The 18041-nt window shown below is 40.3% G+C and overlaps 1 protein-coding gene across 10 annotated transcripts in view; it reads left to right on the plus strand.

Moving 5' to 3' along the window:
• Positions 1 to 18041, plus strand: part of USP9X (ubiquitin specific peptidase 9 X-linked) — a 192968-nt gene that overhangs the window by 84348 nt on the left and 90579 nt on the right. For 8 of the 10 annotated variants that reach the window (XM_070067484.1, XM_051827694.2, XM_070067485.1 and 5 more), the window contains 2 exons: positions 10862 to 11115; positions 17760 to 17905. In XM_070067484.1, the coding sequence (XP_069923585.1) occupies positions 11020 to 11115; positions 17760 to 17905 (242 nt within the window). In that variant the 5' untranslated portion in view covers positions 10862 to 11019. Of the gene's footprint in view, positions 1 to 2640; positions 4259 to 10861; positions 11116 to 17759; positions 17906 to 18041 lie in introns of those variants that run through there. The other 2 variants (XM_070067483.1, XM_070067486.1) reach the window with 1 other exon arrangement.

Raw genomic sequence — 18041 nt, forward strand, 5'->3', positions numbered from 1 at the left:
GACTTCACCTGGCACTTATATGTGGTATGCTGCAGTTGGCTGCTTCACCTGCTGCATCACAATGCTAGTTCCTGCTCTTTTAGGTTGTGCTTTGGCATGTAAATTGCCCCATAGTCTAATTCAATTAAGTTTTCATGCTTTTCAAGGATAATCCCTGAGGCCAGTGTCTGAGGTCTTCCTCCCTTCCTCCCTTCCATTTTGAAAGAGATACAGAGAGAACTTTATCTACCAGTTCACTCCCCAGATGGCTGCAGTGGCCAGCGCTGGGCCAGGCTGAAGCCAGGAGCTTCATTCATGTCTCCTGCATGGGTGGCAGGGGCCCAAACTCTTGGGCCATCCTCTGTTCCTTTTCCCAAGCCATTAGCAGGGAGCTGGGTCAGAAGTGGAGCAGCCAGGATGGGATATGGCACCCACATGGGATGCCTGCATCACAGGTGGCAGTTCTACCCACTATGTACAATGCCAGCCCCACCGAGGTTTTCCTTAGTTCCCTTTTATGTTGTGTTCTGTGGTAAACCGCTAGTTGGTAGTCCTAGAGAACTTCAGAGCTTTCTTATTCTTGTGGCTTTTTTTTTTTTTAAGATTTATTTATTTATTTGAAAGTCAGGGTTACGCAGAGAGGAGAGGCAGAGAGAGAGAGGTCTCCCATCTGCTGGTTCACTTCCCAATCGGCCACAATGGCTGGAGCTGTGCTGATCCAGAGCCAGGAGCTTCTTCCAGGTCTTCCGTGTGGGTGCTTGGGCCCAAGGACTTGAGCAATCTTGTACTGCTTTTACCAGGCCATAGCAGAGAGCTAGATTGGAAGTGGAGCAGCTGGGTCTCGAGCCAGTGGCCTTACCTGCTACGTCACAGCGCCGGTGGCCTGTTTTTCCCCTTGGGTGCTCAGTTGAGAGATCCACTTCCAGTTTCTCTACTTTCATGTAACCTTGGCCCTGTGAGTGAGATGGGGTAAGGACTGGTAGGATTGCCCTGTTCTTGGCCTGCTATACCTGGGATTAAGCTTCTTCCTCATAAGCGGGGCCTGTATGGAAGAAAAGAGTTCCAGACTTCTTAGTCACTTTTATCTGCAGTAGAGCCAGTGTTTGGCCAGCAGTTTAGACATTGTCTGGGATGCATGTGTCTCATGTCAGAGTGCCTGTGTCCAGTTCCTGGCTCTAACTAAAGCATACTTGGAGGACATCATTAGTTGGGTTCCTGCCACTCACCTGGAAGACCTGGATTGATGAATATGAATAAATAAGACAAGCTTCTGTAACTCACTGGTGGTGATGAGAAATGCTGGGTGTCTTCCTCTTCTGGGGGAGATAACATCAGCGGGAGCTGGGGCAGGGGAGTTTGTTCTTGGCTATACTTACCGTGAACGGAGCTTCTGTCCTCCTCAGTTGGCTCAAGTGCCACAGACTGTTCTTTTACTCAGATATGGTAAGTTTTCTTCAATAAATGTTTTTTCATTTTGAAATAATTCTTCCAGTTATGGTTGTTTCACTGGGGAGAGAGTCCACAGAGCTTCTGATGTTGCTATTCCAGAAGTCATTTTTAATGTATGTTACTCAAATTGACTATGTCCAGTTCAAAATTAATGTTTAAGATTGCATTGGAAAGGATCCCAAAGTTTACTGAAACTTTTATGTACATACTAAAGCTTCTACTACCCTAATTGTGTACATATGACTTGACAGAAGCTCTGAAATTTGAATAAGAAATATGAAATTTTGAATGAGTGGCCAATTACCATTTCTTTTTTTTTTTAAATGTGTATGAGTCCTTTTTTTTTTTTTTTAAATTGATTGATTATTCAAAGACAGAGTTACGGAGGGGGGGGGGCGGTGTCTTCCATCCGCTGGTTCACTCCCTGGATGGTTGCAACATGCAGCAGCCGGAGCTGCACTGATCTGAAGCAAGGAGCCAGGAGCTTCTTCTAGGTCTCCCACACGGGTGCAGGGGCTCAAAGACTTGGGCCATCTTCCACTGCTTTCCCAGGCCATAGCAGAGAGCTGGATGGAAAGTGGAACAGCTGGGTCTCTAACCGGTGCCCATATGGGATGTTGGCACTATAATGCCGGCTTTACCTGCTGTGCCACAGTGCCAGCCCCTTACTAACCATTTCTAAAATGAAAAACTTTCTGTTGCCATGAAGAATTTCAAATACAGGACACAGTTGTGTTGTGATAGCTTCTAGGAAGTAGCCATGGGTGTACACAGTGATTCAGTGACAAAAATTAGTGATTTGTCTGTGTTTGGATGGTGTTGAAAATAGACTACAAATATTTAACCTAAGTCACAGATTTGAATTTAACGAAGATTAGGCATCTTTGCATTTTCTGAATTATTGGATGTGAAACTATAAGCATCCTACTTGGGAAGAGTTTGTGCTTAATACAGTTGCCTTGACTTGGCTTTGTGTATAGTATCATGATGTGTGATAAGAATGATGAGTTCTGTGCTGTTGATAATGGTAGTGCTGATGGAGCCAGTGAAGGGAGAATCCTTTATCCTGAGCCAAAAGCTGCATATAAAATTGAGTAGGGTTGGTAGGTTTACAGCTGTGGACTCAACTATTAATAATAACTTACTTCATTTTAAACTCTAATGTTAACTCTCATTGAACAACATTTTTTTAAAGATTTATTTATTTAAAAGGCAGAATTATAGAAAGAGAGCTTCCATCTGCTGGTTCGCTCCCCAAATGCCTGCTATAGCCAAGGCTGGACCAGACTAAAACCAGGAACGTGGAACTTCATTGGGTCTCCCGTGTGAGTGGCAGAGACTGAAGCACTTGGGCTAGCTTCCTTTACCCAGGTGCATTAGCAGAGAGCTGGCTTGGAAATGGGGCAGCTGGGACTCAGCTGGTATTCATATGGGATGCAGGCATTGGCAGGTAATGACCTATTACACCACAACACTGGCCCCCTATAACATGATTATTGAGTATAAGGATACAGCTAATTTTGTTTTTGGAAAATTCTGTAATATGTAGTCATTAATGATGACCTAGACTATAGGATGTGGGAAAAGTACGAATTAAGTGAAAAAAAAAATCAATTTTTTAAAACTTTGCTGCATCGAAAACGTTTTAATACTTCATATGTCAGGAGTGAGGATATGGTGAGATTAGTGGTGGTTCTTTTCCTCATTATTTTTTGGCATTATTAATATATGGTGTGATGGTAAAAACTGTAGGACATGCGAACTTGTACTACCTGGATTCACACTTTGACATACCATTCTATACCCCAGTGTATTTACTCACAACATGGGGCTAATAACAGGTTGTTCTGAGGATTAAATAGCTTACATTGGATAATGCCAAAAAGAAAGTAAACACTCAGATTTTATTTTGACTGTTAAGATTTTATTTAAAAGTTGTGATATGTCAGCCAGCTTTGGCAGTATTGAAATTGGGGGATGAGAGACAGAGTTAAACAAAATAAGCTAAAAATTGATTGTGCTTGACTTTCAGTGTGTAGCCATGATTCCTTTTCCTTATTTCCCTTTTCCTCCCTCTTAAGTCTTCCACATTTCCATTTAAAGAGAATATCATCGTCTTGGGAGCTATAAAGAGACTTCATAGAAGAGCCAAGGACTTTGGAGTCTTGGGGATGTTACTCTGGGGGACCTCACATTGTGGTGTAGCAGGTTAAACTATACCCTGTGAGGCCGGCGTCCTATGTGGGCGCTGATTCAAAACCCTGATGCTCTGGTTTCTATCCAGCTCCCTGCTAAGTGCCTGGAAAAGCAGTGGAGGATAGCCCAGGTCCTTGGGCCTCTGCATCCACATGGGAGACCCGGATGAAGTTCCTTCCTGGCTTTGGTCTGGCCATTGCGGCCATTTGGGCTGTGAATCAGTGGATGGAAGATATATCGCTTTCTCTCTTCACTCTGTGACTCTGCCTTTCAAATAAATCATTTTATGTCTTAAGAGATGCTAACTCTGATGTTGTACAAGCCTAAATTAGTTAATCTGTCAGTTTCTGTTTGTTGAGTTGAACTGATGAATATATAGGATAGGTATGATGATTAAATCTTACAAATAAAGCACCTACTATTGTGCCTGATACACAGGAGCTTACAACTTTTTTAGAATTATGTGCAAATTAAGGAAGAACTAGAAAGGAGCCACAGAGATCTTTTGAATGAAGTGGAACCAACAAATCCATGACAGAAAAAGTTTCCTTGGATAGTATGAATGCTGAAAACTGTTTTTCCCTGTCCACAGAGTGACTGCGGGCCACAATGTCTGAATATAATTGATTATAAGGTGTGTCAAGAGTAAGGAATGAGATTAATTAATGAGATTTTTCTACTAACAATTATTTTCATTCACATTTCAATGTATTTTCTTAGATGGAAACAAGCAAAGAACCCTTTAGGTCTAAATATTGTGCAAATAATTAACTGCTTATACATACTAATATTTGTCATACTTATTTTGTGGCCTGCTTCATGCAGTTTTGGGGGTTTGGCAATTTCTTTGTGTGTCCAGGGAAGTGTGTCAAGTCTGCAAAACCCTATGAATGTCCTTTCTAATGTTGTGTTACAGAAGTTATTGTTGTATATGATACTTTCTTTCTAGACAACAATGAATTGTTTGATTGCCTTTAAAGTCATATTGAATCTGTCACAGAAATGAAACTTCACTTTGAAATTCAAAAAGTATTTTTGGAAAAATAATATAAAAATACTCTGAAATATGGTAGTCCTTTTGAAAAAATGTTTACTTGCAAGAGACTTAAAAATTGGATTTTAATAAAGATAAGTTTTTAAATTTTATGTTTAAAAAGTTTTAAGCCAGTATGATTTAAATTCTACCTTCTTTCCTCTGTATGCTGATGTATTCATTACAAAATAATTTATAGACAGTTTGCTAAAACAGTTGTAATTAAAGTTTAAAAAGTTAGGGTAGGAGATCTAGTGCCTGGTGATAGCTATGTATAGTTCATGTACAATTTCTCTTTTCTTTAGTGAGTCACGTATTTCAAGAATGGAAAAACAAAGGTTATCAATGTCAGTTAAACATAGAAAAGCTATTTGAGGGGCTGATGCTGTGGCTCACTTGGTTAATCCTCCACCTGTGGCGGACATCCCATATGGGCACCGGGTTCTAGTCCCGACTGCCCCTCTTCCAGTCCAGCTCTTTGCTGTGGCCCAGGAGGGCAGTGAAGGATGGGCTAAGTACTTGGGCACCTGCACCCATGTGGGAGACCAGGAGAAAGCACCTGGCTCCTGGCTTCGGATTGGCGCAGCACTGGCCCTGGCGGCCTGTCTGTAACTCTACCTGTCAAATAAATAAAAAAAAAAAAATGGTGGAAAAAGGAAGAAATTAAATGGGCATAAATTATAAAAAATAAAATAAAATAAAAATAGCTATTTGAAAGGAAGAAACCTAATTGAAAAAATTTGTCTTAAAGGTAGTCTAATATTACCATTACATTTTACATTGCAGAAAATTAAAGGTGCATTTTTTATCTAGTACTTTTTATGAAAAAATTCAGACTTCATGCAGTAAAATTTCACTTTGATTTATTGAGTGTTCCTATAGAAAGTGATTGTTATTGTATCACATTTTAGGTGACTTTAATAATTATTGATTTGCACAGTTGTGTGTAGGATGACTGCTGCTTTGACTTGGTAATAAATTGTTTTAAGTTATTTTTAAAGCCCTGCTAGTATGCCTAAATCTGTAGCATGGAAAACAAGCCCTGTTATTACCATGAGATGGCTACTGGAAATTAAGTAAAGCAGTGTGAGATCCACCTGTTTCCCCAACTTGGCCTGAATGGGATTAAGAAAAGTAGTGGTAGTTTTCCCTCCCTCCCTCTCTCCCTCCCTCCCTGTGCCTTTCCAAGGTGTTTCTGCGAACATTATTTTCAGATTCATCCATCAAATATACAAGAATCTTGGACAGTATATTATAGAAAGGGAAGGAAAAATCACATTTTAAAATGAATTACTTTGTGGTTGGTACTTGTGAGACATTTTTTATTAAAATAATTCTCATGGCATTTTTGTGGGTAAGGCATCCAATTTTAAAGACCTGAAAATGAGTGGGATTGTTACTTACATTTAAGATAGGCAGATAATAAATGGCAGAGGTAGGATTTTGAGTAATAGTTATGTTTGAATGCAGAAATTATTTTTAATTGCTCCATATCTCTTTCTTGGTTTTATCTTGCAACCTAGCATGTTGAGGGAAAGGTGTCAAATTTTTTTGTTGTAATAGATGACTGTTAAAAAATAGCAGAATATAGTAGAGTATGCTGTGTTGATACCTGGCATACCTGCCTAATAATGCTGGAACTCTAGAAATGAAGAGAATTTGACAGAAGTAGAAGAAACTAAGAGCTAGAAAGGTGAGATTTTACGAAATAGGGATGGCAAGCAGTTTGAGGCTCTGCTGATTGAATATCCTATAAGAAACAGTGATTTAGTTCTGTAGTTTGAGAGAGAAATTTCACACTACAAATTTTTCCATGTACCTTAACGTTACTTTGTTTAAATTAATAGTCTGCTAGTTACCCACATAATGCTTTAATCATAATAAAACATTTTTAAATGTGCTGTTCGGTGACATTAAGTATGTTCACATTGTACAACCATCAACACCATCCATTTCCAGAACCTTTTCATCTTAGACTGGAACTATCTATTAAACAGTAACTTAAGGGGGCCGGTGCCGTGGCTCACTTGGTTAATTCTCTGCCTGGGTGCCAGGTTCTAGTCCCGGTTGCTCTTCTTCCAGTCTAGCTCTCTGCTGTGTCCTGGGAAGGCCCAAGTGCTTGGGCCCTGCACCCGCATGGGAGACCAGGAGGAAGTACCTGACTCCTGGCTTTGGATCAATGCAGTGTGCTGGCCGTAGCAGCCATTTAAGGGGTGAACCAACGGAAGGAAGACCTTTCTCTCTGTCTTGTCTCTCACTGTCTAACTCTGCCTGTGAAACAAACAAACAAACAAAAAACAGTAACTCAATTTTCCCTCCTCCCAGTGCCTTGCATCCACCATTCTACTTTATGATTTTGACTGCTTACTCTAGGTACTCATATAAATGGAATCATGTAATATTTGTCTTTTGTGTCTACTTTATGTTGCTTAACATGTCCTCAAGGTTCATCTGTGTGGTAACATTATACACATAATATCCTTTTTTTTTTTTTTTTGACAAGCAGAGTGGATAGTGTGAGAGAGAGAGACAGAGAGAAAGGTCTTCCTTTTGCCGTTGGTTCACCCTCCAATGGCCGCCACGGCTGGCGCGCTGCGGCCGGCGCACTGCGCTGATCCGAAGGCAGGAGCCAGGTGCTTTTCCTGGTCTCCCATGGGGTGCAGGGCCCAAGGACTTGGGCCATCGTCCACTGCACTCCCGGGCCACAGCAGAGAGCTGGCCTGGAAAAGGGGCAACCGGGACAGAATCCGGCTCCCTGACCGGGACTAGAACCTGGTGTGCCGGTGCCGCAAGGCGGAGGATTAGCCTAGTGAGCCGCAGCGCTGGCCCATAATATCCTATTATGTGTATCTACAATATTTTATTTATTCATTCATCAATGGAAAGACACTTGGGTTGCTTCCTGGAAAGAATTTTTAAAGAGATGTGGTGTTGGTTTAGTTGACAAGGTGATAGACTGAATTCTATCCTTGTATACTTTCTTACTGTGCTTGTTTCAAGTGACTTAGAGTAGCCTCCGTTTTTCTAACTTATAGAAAAATACCACAAACTCTATAAATTGTAAAGAATATCACTTTAAAGTTGATAGCTCACCCCCCACCCCACCTTGACTTGTTCCATGCTTGGAAATCTGCTGTATCTCCCCATTCCCCAGACTGTAACTCCCTCACTCTGTCTGAGAGGTGATATGGGATGGAGGTTGTATTTATTTTGTTAAATATGAAGACTTCCAGCTGATACTAACAAATCTGTCTTCTACCCTTTTATGAATAGTTAGCTCTGTGCTCAAATATCCTCAAGTTTTGTCTGAATTCATACTTGTATCTAATGTATGTTTTCATTTTCATTGTTTAAAACTATTCATCACCTATATCACTATCTGCCACTTACAACTCTCCCCTTTGAGAAAAAGTAGAAAGGAAAGAAAACCTGCAGTCTAGGGTTACAAAAGTAGGATAGTGTAGTAGAATAGGCAGCCAGTTGTGTCTAAAAACTGAGAGGGGAGCAAACAAGATGATGAATACTGAGAAGCTGTCATTTGATTTGTTAATTAATAGAGCGTTGATCTATGGACCAGACTTTCCTATCCTTCCCCTACTGCACAAAACTCTAATTTTACTAATTACACACTTCAAACCCATCTGTCTACCTCAAGGAAGACTTTGGCTTAAAGCAGTTTTGATAGATTGGACTCGAGAGTGGGAGAAGTGAAAGGGGGAGAGATGGAGACTTTTTTTAAAAAGACTTTTTGGAATAAGGAAAGAGCAGAGATTGGTGATTTTCAGTAGGGGAGATTCAAGAACAAGCTAATAAAAGGCACCCAGGGAAAGATTGATGGGATGGTAATGATTTAGAGTATCATCCATCGGAGAGGATACACGATGATGAGTTCTGTGACCCCAGGTTGGGGGGCAAGGGGAAGAAATAGGAACAGATTTGAAGTAGAGAAGAATGAAGTTGAATTGGTTAGCTGATGTTTTGAGTGCCAAGGAAAAAAATATTTAATTGATCAGGAGACCCAAAATTTGGTTAAGCAAAATGATAGGCATGCTTCTCCAGGCCTTTTAAATTGTGTACTTCTAAAAATTCTTGTAAATTTTGTATAGAATGGAAAACAAAAGTGAGACTGCTTAATCATATATTTCCATTGCTTCTTTGTTCTAAGCCTAACCATGCTAATATCAGTTATTAATCTTAAGCATTTTTTTGTTTTGCTAATTTGATCAGTGAAATGAAATCTTAGTCTTGTAATCTGCGATTACTAGCAAGGTTGTGAGGTAGTGTAGCAGTTAAGAGCTGTGAACTGTCTAGCTTAGAATCTCGTTTTGCCACAGTACTAACTGTTACAGGTAATTTACTTTCACTCCCTTTTCTTTTCAGAAAAGGGGAGTGATAATAGTTCCTGCTGTGTATATTTGAGTTAAAATGCTTCAAACAGTGCCTAATATGTGAAAAACTTTTAAAATTAGATATTATCTTTTCATTCCATTTCCACATACTTTGAAGTACCCTTACACATGTTGCTTGGATTGAAAATTATAGGGAACTTGAAGAGGAAAAAGTTATAAAGTCAGATTTGAATTAGAGTTGGCTCTGCATAACTTGGACAAGCCCCTGCAGTTCTTATGTTTTTTACTCAGAAAATGGGAATAATAATATCCTCCTTCTGTACTGCATAGACTGGGTGTCTGAATCAAATGAAAGAGTCTTGGCAAAGCACTCAGAAACCTCTTGGTATTTTACAGATGGGACGTTTTGCTCACTTAAGTATGGTGGTTAATATTATTAAAGCAAATGAAGCCTGGGTGTGTTTTATGTAGAACATTATAAATTTTATTGTTAATGTCTTAGACCAGGTTATGAGTAGAAATCTTACAAAATGAAGCTTTTTGGTGATTGTAGGAAATCTCTTGATTTCTCAGTAAATTAGAACCTTGTCTGTGTATTAAGCGATATTTAAATTTTAGGTAAACTTGGACTGTTACGAGAAAAATGGGAGATGTGGTTGCCCAAATACCTAGACATCCGCTGAATGTCTTGATCTGGTGGCACATTAGAATCAATCAGAAGGGAGGTTTTTTTTTTGTTTTTTGTTTTTTGTTTTTTTTGTTTTTTGTTTTTTTTTTTTTTTGAAAAATACTAATGTCTGGGCCTCACTCCCAAATATTATGATTTACTCTATCTGCATGTTGGTGTTTTTAAGAGCACCTCAGGTGGTGTTGCTGCAATGCAACTAAAGCTGAGACCCACAGGGCTAATGAATATAGAACTGAGGCTTTTGTGGCACTCTCCTATACATTTTGACTAGTCAGGCTGCACAAGTATTCCTATTGTTAAACAGTTGTGGCTTATAACCCTGATATGGCTCCAGGAGTGTTCATGGCCAAAACCTTGCCAGAAGTGGAGAGCTGAGGTCACATGACAAATTCAGCTGTATTTGTAGTAGTGGTATATGGTTTTCCCTCTCCAATGAAAAATTCTCTCCAAATAGATTTTTTGGAATTCTTGGATTTGTGGTGAGGGTAGGGTTTGCTTAAACAACAGAAAATTGTTTAGACATAATGCTGAAGTCTGGAAGTTCAAGATCAAGCTGTTAATAAGTTTGATTTGGTTTTGGTTTGTAAATGGCCTTTGTCTTCACATAGTCTTAATTTTGTATGGGTGCATTTGTGGAGTTTCACCCCAAAGTGTTTATTAAAACTATATGTAAGCTTGTTTTAAAACCATTAACAATGCTGTAGTATCAGTAAGTGTTGGATGTACAGTCTTACCTGAAATGTTTTGTTTTGAGAGAGAGACAGCTCCCATCTGCTTTTCACTCCCTATAAGCCCACCCTGCCCCCTAAATGTTTTTTTAAAATCACTCTGTGTCTTGAGCATACACATTTTTATTGTGTATTTAAGGCCTTGGCAAATTGAAGACAGACAGTTCTATACTCCATAATTTAATCAAATGCCAGGCCAGCATTCAATAGTGTCTTTGGAGTCTGTTTCAGAAGAAAACTGAAATATCATATAATAAAGTTATGCTTCTACATTTTCTTGGTATATTGACTGGTATGCTATTACCAGTTTATTAAATTGAATATAGTATTAATGAAACTTTATGTGTTTTCCCCTTTATGTAGTTACCTTCTTATTAGATTCACTGGTGATAATAAATATTAATAATTTTTAATTCATGTTTTTTATATTTACTTATAGGTTATGCAATGGTCTCTGCAAGATGGTTTATTCTTGAATTGGAGCTTTTTAAGACTGACAAATGCTGGTACTTCATCTTCTATAAGTGGACTATAATTTCTTTTCTCAAGACAACTACATAAGCAGACAAAATTGCAAAGATCTGCCCTGTGTCGAGTATGACAGCCACGACTCGTGGCTCTCCAGTCGGAGGGAATGACAACCAGGGCCAGGCTCCTGATGGACAGTCTCAGCCCCCCCTCCAACAGAATCAGGTAGGAGATGGAATACTAGTGAAAGCTACCATTGGTATGTCTACTATGGGATGTTAAATGATGGAGCATGTTCTGAATAATTTATGAAGTAATCAATACTTATTTTAAATTTTTTTAGAAAGATTTATTTGAGGAAAAGACAGAAATCTTCTACCTGCTGGTTTATTCCCCAAGTGACTTCATGGCTGGAGCTGGGCTGATCCATAGCCAGGAGCTTCTTCTGGGTCTTCCATGTGGGTGCAGGTGCAGGAGCCCCAGCACTTGGGCCATCCTCCGCTGCTTTCCCAAGTGGATTATTAGGGAGCTGGGTTGGAAGTGGAGCAGCTGAGCCTTGAACCTGTGCCCATATGAGATTCCAGCACAGTAATAATGCCGGCTCCTATTTTAGATTTTGAAAAAACATAGGTCTTGGATGATAACAATAAAGCTCAAGTAGAATAGACAATGATGCCTGAATATGAAGCTCATCTTTGTCTGATCTCTTGTAATGTCACTCATGATTAAAACTAGGTATTTAAACTCTGTGTTCTGGGGTGGAGAGTGTTAGATCTTCGAGTGTAGCCTATGATTATGAGCATGGATCCATCATAAATCATAATATTGTATTTCATAAATATAGACAATCATTAATTGACAGTTTATAGTAAAATTTTGTAAGCTTTTGTTTTCATTTTATTTGAAAGCCAGAAATTGATCTTCCATCATTTGTTCACTCCCTAAGTGCTTGCGACAACTGGGGCTGGGCCAGGCTGAAGCCAGGAGCCTAGAAGTCCACCTGGGTCTCCCATATGGTTGGCAGGGCCCAATTACTTGAGCTATCATCTGCCTGCCAGGATGTGGATTATCAGGAAACTGGATTGGAAGCAGAGAGCCAATACTTGTACCAGGCACTCTGATATGGAATACAAGCACCCTAAGCAATTTAACCACCAAGCCAAGCTCCCTCTCCAATATACAATAATAAAAATTTTTTTAAAAGATTTATTTATTTGAGGCCGGCGCCGCGGCTCACTAGGCTAATCCTCCGCCTAGCGGCGCTGGCACACCGGGTTCTAGTCCCGGTCGGGGTGCCGGATTCTGTCCCGGTTGCCCCTCTTCCAGGCCAGCCTTCTGCTGTGGCCAGGGAGTGCAGTGGAGGATGGCCCAGGTGCTTGGGCCCTGCACCCCATGGGAGACCAGGAAAAGCACCTGGCTCCTGGCTCCTGTCATCGGATCAGCGCGGTGCGCCGGCCGCAGCGCGCCGGCCAAGGCGGCCATTGGAGGGTGGACCAACGGCAAAGGAAGACCTTTCTCTCTGTCTCTCTCTCTCACTGTCCACTCTGCCTGTCAAAAAAAAAAAAAAAAAAAGATTTATTTATTTGAAAGTCAGACTTAGAGAAGAGAGGCACAGAGAGAGAGAGAGAGAGAGAGAAAGAGAGGTCTTCCCTCTGCTAGTTCACTCCCCATTTGGCCACAACAGCCAGAGCTGCTCCAATCCGGAGCCAGGAACCAGGAACTTCCTCCAGGTCTTCCCATGTGGGTGCAGGGCCCCATGGACTTGGGCCATCTTCTACTGCCTTCTCAGGCCATAGCAGAGAGCTAGATTGGAAGTGGAGCAGCCGGGGCTTGAACCAGCGCACATATGGAATGCCAACACTGCAGGGCAGCGGCTTTACCCACTACACCACAGCGCCGGCCTCAGTAATACAAAATTTTTTTTTTTTTTTTAAGATTTATTTGTTTGAAAGTCAGAGTTAAACAGAGAGGTCTTCCATCTTGGTTCACTCCCCAGATGGCCACAATGGCTGGAGCTGTGCTGATCCAGAGCCTAGAGTTTTTCCGGGTCCCCCATGCAGTTAAAAGGGTCTAAGGATTTGGGCCATATTCTACTGCTTTCCTAGGCCATGGCAGAGAGCTGGATAGGAAGTGGAGCAGCCAGGACTCGAACTGGCGCCCATATGGGATGCCAGCACTGCAGGACAGGGTGTTAACCCTTGAAAGGCCAACCTCATTGGCTTTGATTTCTCTACCCCTACTCAACATGCTTTCCCTTTTTATTTCTGTTCTTTTAGTACCTTTCGATTTGATTTTCTGCTTTCGTTTTTTGAAGTGGAAGGTTTGATGATTGATTTCAGCTTTCTTACAATTTTATATGGGGAAGTATTAAACTCAATGATAAGACATACATTAACACTTGACATGCAGCTCAAACTGTTTACAAGTAGATTAGCTGAGATGTATGTATGTGAGTCACAAACATGCTGCTTACAGTTGATATATGTTTATATAGAATCTATGTAAGTTTTAAGGCTTTAAAATGTTATTGAAGAATGCTTCTATTTGGGAATAAGAAGCTCTTATTATTCAGCTGTTGTAAATTGTTCTGTGTAATTATTTCTCTCCTTTGCCTCTGCCATTTTAGAGAAAGGGAAAAGTCAGATCTTCCCATACCAGTAAACGTGTCAGTGTTTTTCCTTCTCTTCTCCACTTCCCACTTAAGATACGAAATACTAAATGTGCATAGTCACAGGTCCTGGACAGAATTACATCTTTCCTGTGTCATAAATTTGTTAACCAGTATTCAGGTTTCTTTAAGTATAGTCAAGGATTTGTGCTGGATCCAAAAATTTCTATTTTTAAACCAGGAGCCAGTAGTTAACAACTTCAGTATCTTTCCCTTTCTTTCTCTCAAGGTATACTTGAAGATTTTAAAGCTCCTGGGTTTGTGATAGTAGTACTATTTATCTACATTACATATTATGTATCTATATTATGTTTTTCTAATAGCTCTTGATATTTTAGATGAACAGTAATTATAAACAACCAAGAAACAAAAGAGATTATGTTCTTATCTTTAGAATGCCTTGCTCTTTAACTTTGTTACTGCCTACTTTTTTATGTTAGAATTTTCATTATTTCATAAGATCTGACATTGTTAGGCCAAGAAGCAGCAACTAAAGCAGTAATCACCGCCCAACTTAGGACTCACTTTTTAGGCATGCTTTTTACACGTTAGCATAAAATGAATCTGATTTGATTTTTCACTTAATTTTTTTTAAAGTTCTTACAGAATTTTAAGTTCTGGTATGTAGTAAAACTTAATGATAAATGAAACAGCCTTGGCAAAGGCACTGTGGGATAAATAGTCTTGGATGTGGTTGCTGGGCGGGTACAAGTATTCTGGAATGGAGTTTGGCAATATATGTCAGTGACCTTAAGAAATTGTTTATAATACTCTAGTAATTAAATTTCCTGGGCCGACACTGTGGTGTAGTAGGTTAATCCTCTGCCTGTGGTGCTGGCATCCCATATGGGCACTGGTTCTAGTCCTGGCTGTTCCTCTTCCTATCCAGCTCTCTGCTGTGGCCTGGGAAAGCAGAAGATGGCCCAAGAGCTTGGGCCCCTGCACCTGCCTGGGAGACCCAGGGAAGCTCCTAGCTCCTGGCTTAGGATTGGCCTAGCTCCAGATGTTACAGCTGTTTGGGGAGTGAACCAGCAGATGGAAGACCTTTCTCTCAGTCTCTCCCTTTCACTGTCTTTAACTCTACCTCTTAAATAAATAAATTTCAGGATACTATCTTAAGGAAAAATCAAAGTTCATCACAAAGATTTATATATGAGAAGACTCATTATGGTCTGTTTATATTAGCAATAAAAATTACAAAATATGAAATGTTCTTTTATTTTCTTTGTTCATATTATACTCTGGCCATTAATTGTTAAAATATAATCTTAAATTTTGAAAATGGATACTCATATTGACTAGGAAAGGACACTGATTTAAAAAGATCTAATTGCATTTTTATTGAAAATTTATAAATATGGCTCATGGAGTTTCTGGCCTGGTCCAGCGTTGGCTGTTGTAGGTGTTTTTGAGGAGTGAGCCAATGGGTGGGAAGGAAGGTATCTCTGTCTGTCTGTCTCTGCCTTTCAAGTCGATGAAAATAATATCAAATTAAAAAATAAAGATTGTAGTGGAACCAAGTATTTTAGCCTAGTGGTTAACACATCTATGTGCTATACATCAGGGTGCCTGGGTTTGATTCCTGCCTCCAGCTTCTGACTCCTGTATCCTGCCAGTGCAGACCCTAGGAGGCAGCATTGTTGACTCAAATAACTGGAAGCCTGACTCTCCCACATGGGTGACCTAGATTGCATTCCAGGCACCCGGTTTTGGCCTAGCTCAGTCCTGACCATGTGGGCATTTGGAGAATGAACTGGAAGATATGAGCCTTCTCTCTTTTGTCTCTGCCTCTCAAATAAAAGATAATTTTTAAAAAAGATTTTATTTATTCATTTGAAAGGCAGAGTTACAGACAGAGGGAGAGACAGAAAGGTCTTCCATCTGCTGGTTTACTCCCCAAACGGCCTCAATTGCCAGAGCTGGGCTGATCTGAAGCCAGGAGCCAGGAGATTTCTCCAGATCTCCCTCGTTGGGCCATCTTCCACTGCTTTCCCAGGCCATAAACAGAGCTGGATCAAAAGAGGAGCAGTTGGGACACAAACTGGTGCCCATATGGGATACCAGCACCACAGGTGGAGGCTTAGCCTACTGTACTACAGTGCCAGCCCCTAAAAGATAATTTTTTTAAAAAAAATTTTATTTCAACAGCAAAGTTAGAGAGAGAAAAATCTTCCATCATTGCTTGAATGGCCACACAGGTCCGGGCGGGACCAAGCCAAAGCCAGGAACAACTTCTAGGTCTCCCACTTGGGTGGCTGGGATCCAATTTCTTGGGCTTATCCTCTGCTGCTTTACCAGACGCGTTAGGAGGGAGCTGGATCAGAATTGGAGCAGCCAGGTCTCAAACTGGCACCTATGGCTTAACCAGCTAAGCCACACCACCTCCTACTCTCTGCCTTTTTTTTTATTTTAAGATTTATTTATTTATAAATAAAAGATAATTATATATTTTTTAAGATTGTAAGGAAGTAAGGCCATTGGTGATGCTTATCTGTTGGTATGGTATTACAGGTGTTTTAAATGCTACTTTTGCCTTTATATTTTTTGTGAGCATGTATATAATAGATAAAGGAGAAAGGGAGTTTTTCCCATAAAATATTTTGAGAGGAAGAGAGACAAGACAGAGTTGCCATCTGCTGGGTCACTCTCCAAATGCCCACAATGTCCAGGATTAGGCTGGGCTGAATCCAGGAGCTGGGAATTCAGTCCAGTTCTCCCATGTGGGTGGTAGGGACTCAGACACTTGAGCTGCCCCCCCAGGGTCTGAATTAGAAGGCTGGAATCGGGAGCCAGAGCCAGGAATCTAACGCAGGTACTTTGATACAGGACTTGGACATCCTAACCAGCATCTTAACCACTAGACCAAATGCCTGCCATAATTTTTTTTTAAATACTAAAGATTTTTAAAATAACACATAAGCTTAAATTATATATTTCAAATCAGGTGCTCTGTTGGGTTTCTAATACTTGAATTTTGTGCTATAGATTATTACTTTTATGGTATCTGTACAAGGTTCTCCATCTTAAGTTAAAGTTCACCATTTAGTTGCTAATCGGCCATATGAGTTCATGCACAAATGTTGTAAGCAGAACGCTTAATAGATGATACACTTGCCTGTCTTCATGTGAACATTTACTTATGCAACTCTGCTTATTAAACAACTTTCAGTAGGTGCTTGAATCACAAGGGAAATAGGCTGTGCCTCTTCTTAAAAGGGCCATCAATCTACAGTGAGTAGAAAATTTAAAAATACATGCGTAAAAATCAGTCTGAGGTTTAGGCTGGTTTCGTTTTGAAAGGGAAAATGTCACCTGCTTTTAAAACTTTTTTTAAACTTTATTCACTTGGGGAAAATACTGTGCACAGCAAAAGTTGGGCGTATAGAGAGAGAATGATGTACTTAGGAAGAGTGAAAGAAATGCAAATTAAGAGTGACATGACAGTGTAAATGCAATGTTTCATATTTGTACAATAATTTCTGTGTCATGAGAGGGCACATGTAAAGGGAAATGGAAGCAGAGAGGCAATATATGTTGTAGTTAAGAAGACAAACTTTAGAGTAGATTTGGGTTCAGATCCTGACCACAGAGTTTGAGCTGTGTGACTTTGGCCTACTTATTGTCTGAGTTTATTTTCTTGTCTAGTAAACAGCAAAATACTTCATTAGGCTGTTGAAGATTATATGAAATTATTTTAAAGCACAGTGGCACAGAGTGCCTAAAACATGAACTTTCAATAATGGTATCTTTTTTGTGAGAACTTACAATATTTAAATTTTTTTAAAAGATTTTATTTATTTATTTGAGAGAGAGAGTTACAGACAGTGAGAGGGAGAGACAGAGAGGAAGGTCTTCCTTCCGTTGGTTCACTCCCCAAATGGCTGCAATGGCCGGAGCTGCGCCGATCAGGAGCCAGGAGCTTCTTTCTGGTCTCCCATGTGGGTGCAGGGGCCCAAGGACTTGGGACATCTTTTACTGCTTTCCCAGGCCACAGCAGAGAGCTGGATTGGAAGAGGAGCAGCCAGGAGTAGAACAGGCGCCCACATGGGATGCTGGCGCCACAGGCGGAGGATTAACCTACTGCGCCACGGCGCCAACCCCATTTGAAAAATTTTAACACTAATCTGTTGGTGTTTAAATTACTGGGTATTGCATATATGTTATAGAAACTTAATTCAGGAATATTTAATTTTTAATTCAGACTTCATCGCCTGATTCTTCCAATGAAAATTCCCCAGCAACTCCCCCAGATGAACAAGGTCAAGGTGATGCCCCACCACAAATTGAAGATGAGGAACCTGCATTTCCACATACTGACCTGGCAAAGTTGGATGATATGATCAACAGGTAGGTTGGTGTTTGTTTTGTTTTCAGTGAGCATAACACATGAAGACCAAGTTTGGGGTCTGATAGTAGATGTAAGGAAAGAGAAAGAGTAACCGAAATGTCATGGTAATCCTACTGCCTCCTTATTAGTCTTCAC

Source organism: Oryctolagus cuniculus, chromosome X (genome assembly GCF_964237555.1).
Source record: "Oryctolagus cuniculus chromosome X, mOryCun1.1, whole genome shotgun sequence".
In the NCBI taxonomy this organism is placed as follows: domain Eukaryota; kingdom Metazoa; phylum Chordata; class Mammalia; order Lagomorpha; family Leporidae; genus Oryctolagus; species Oryctolagus cuniculus.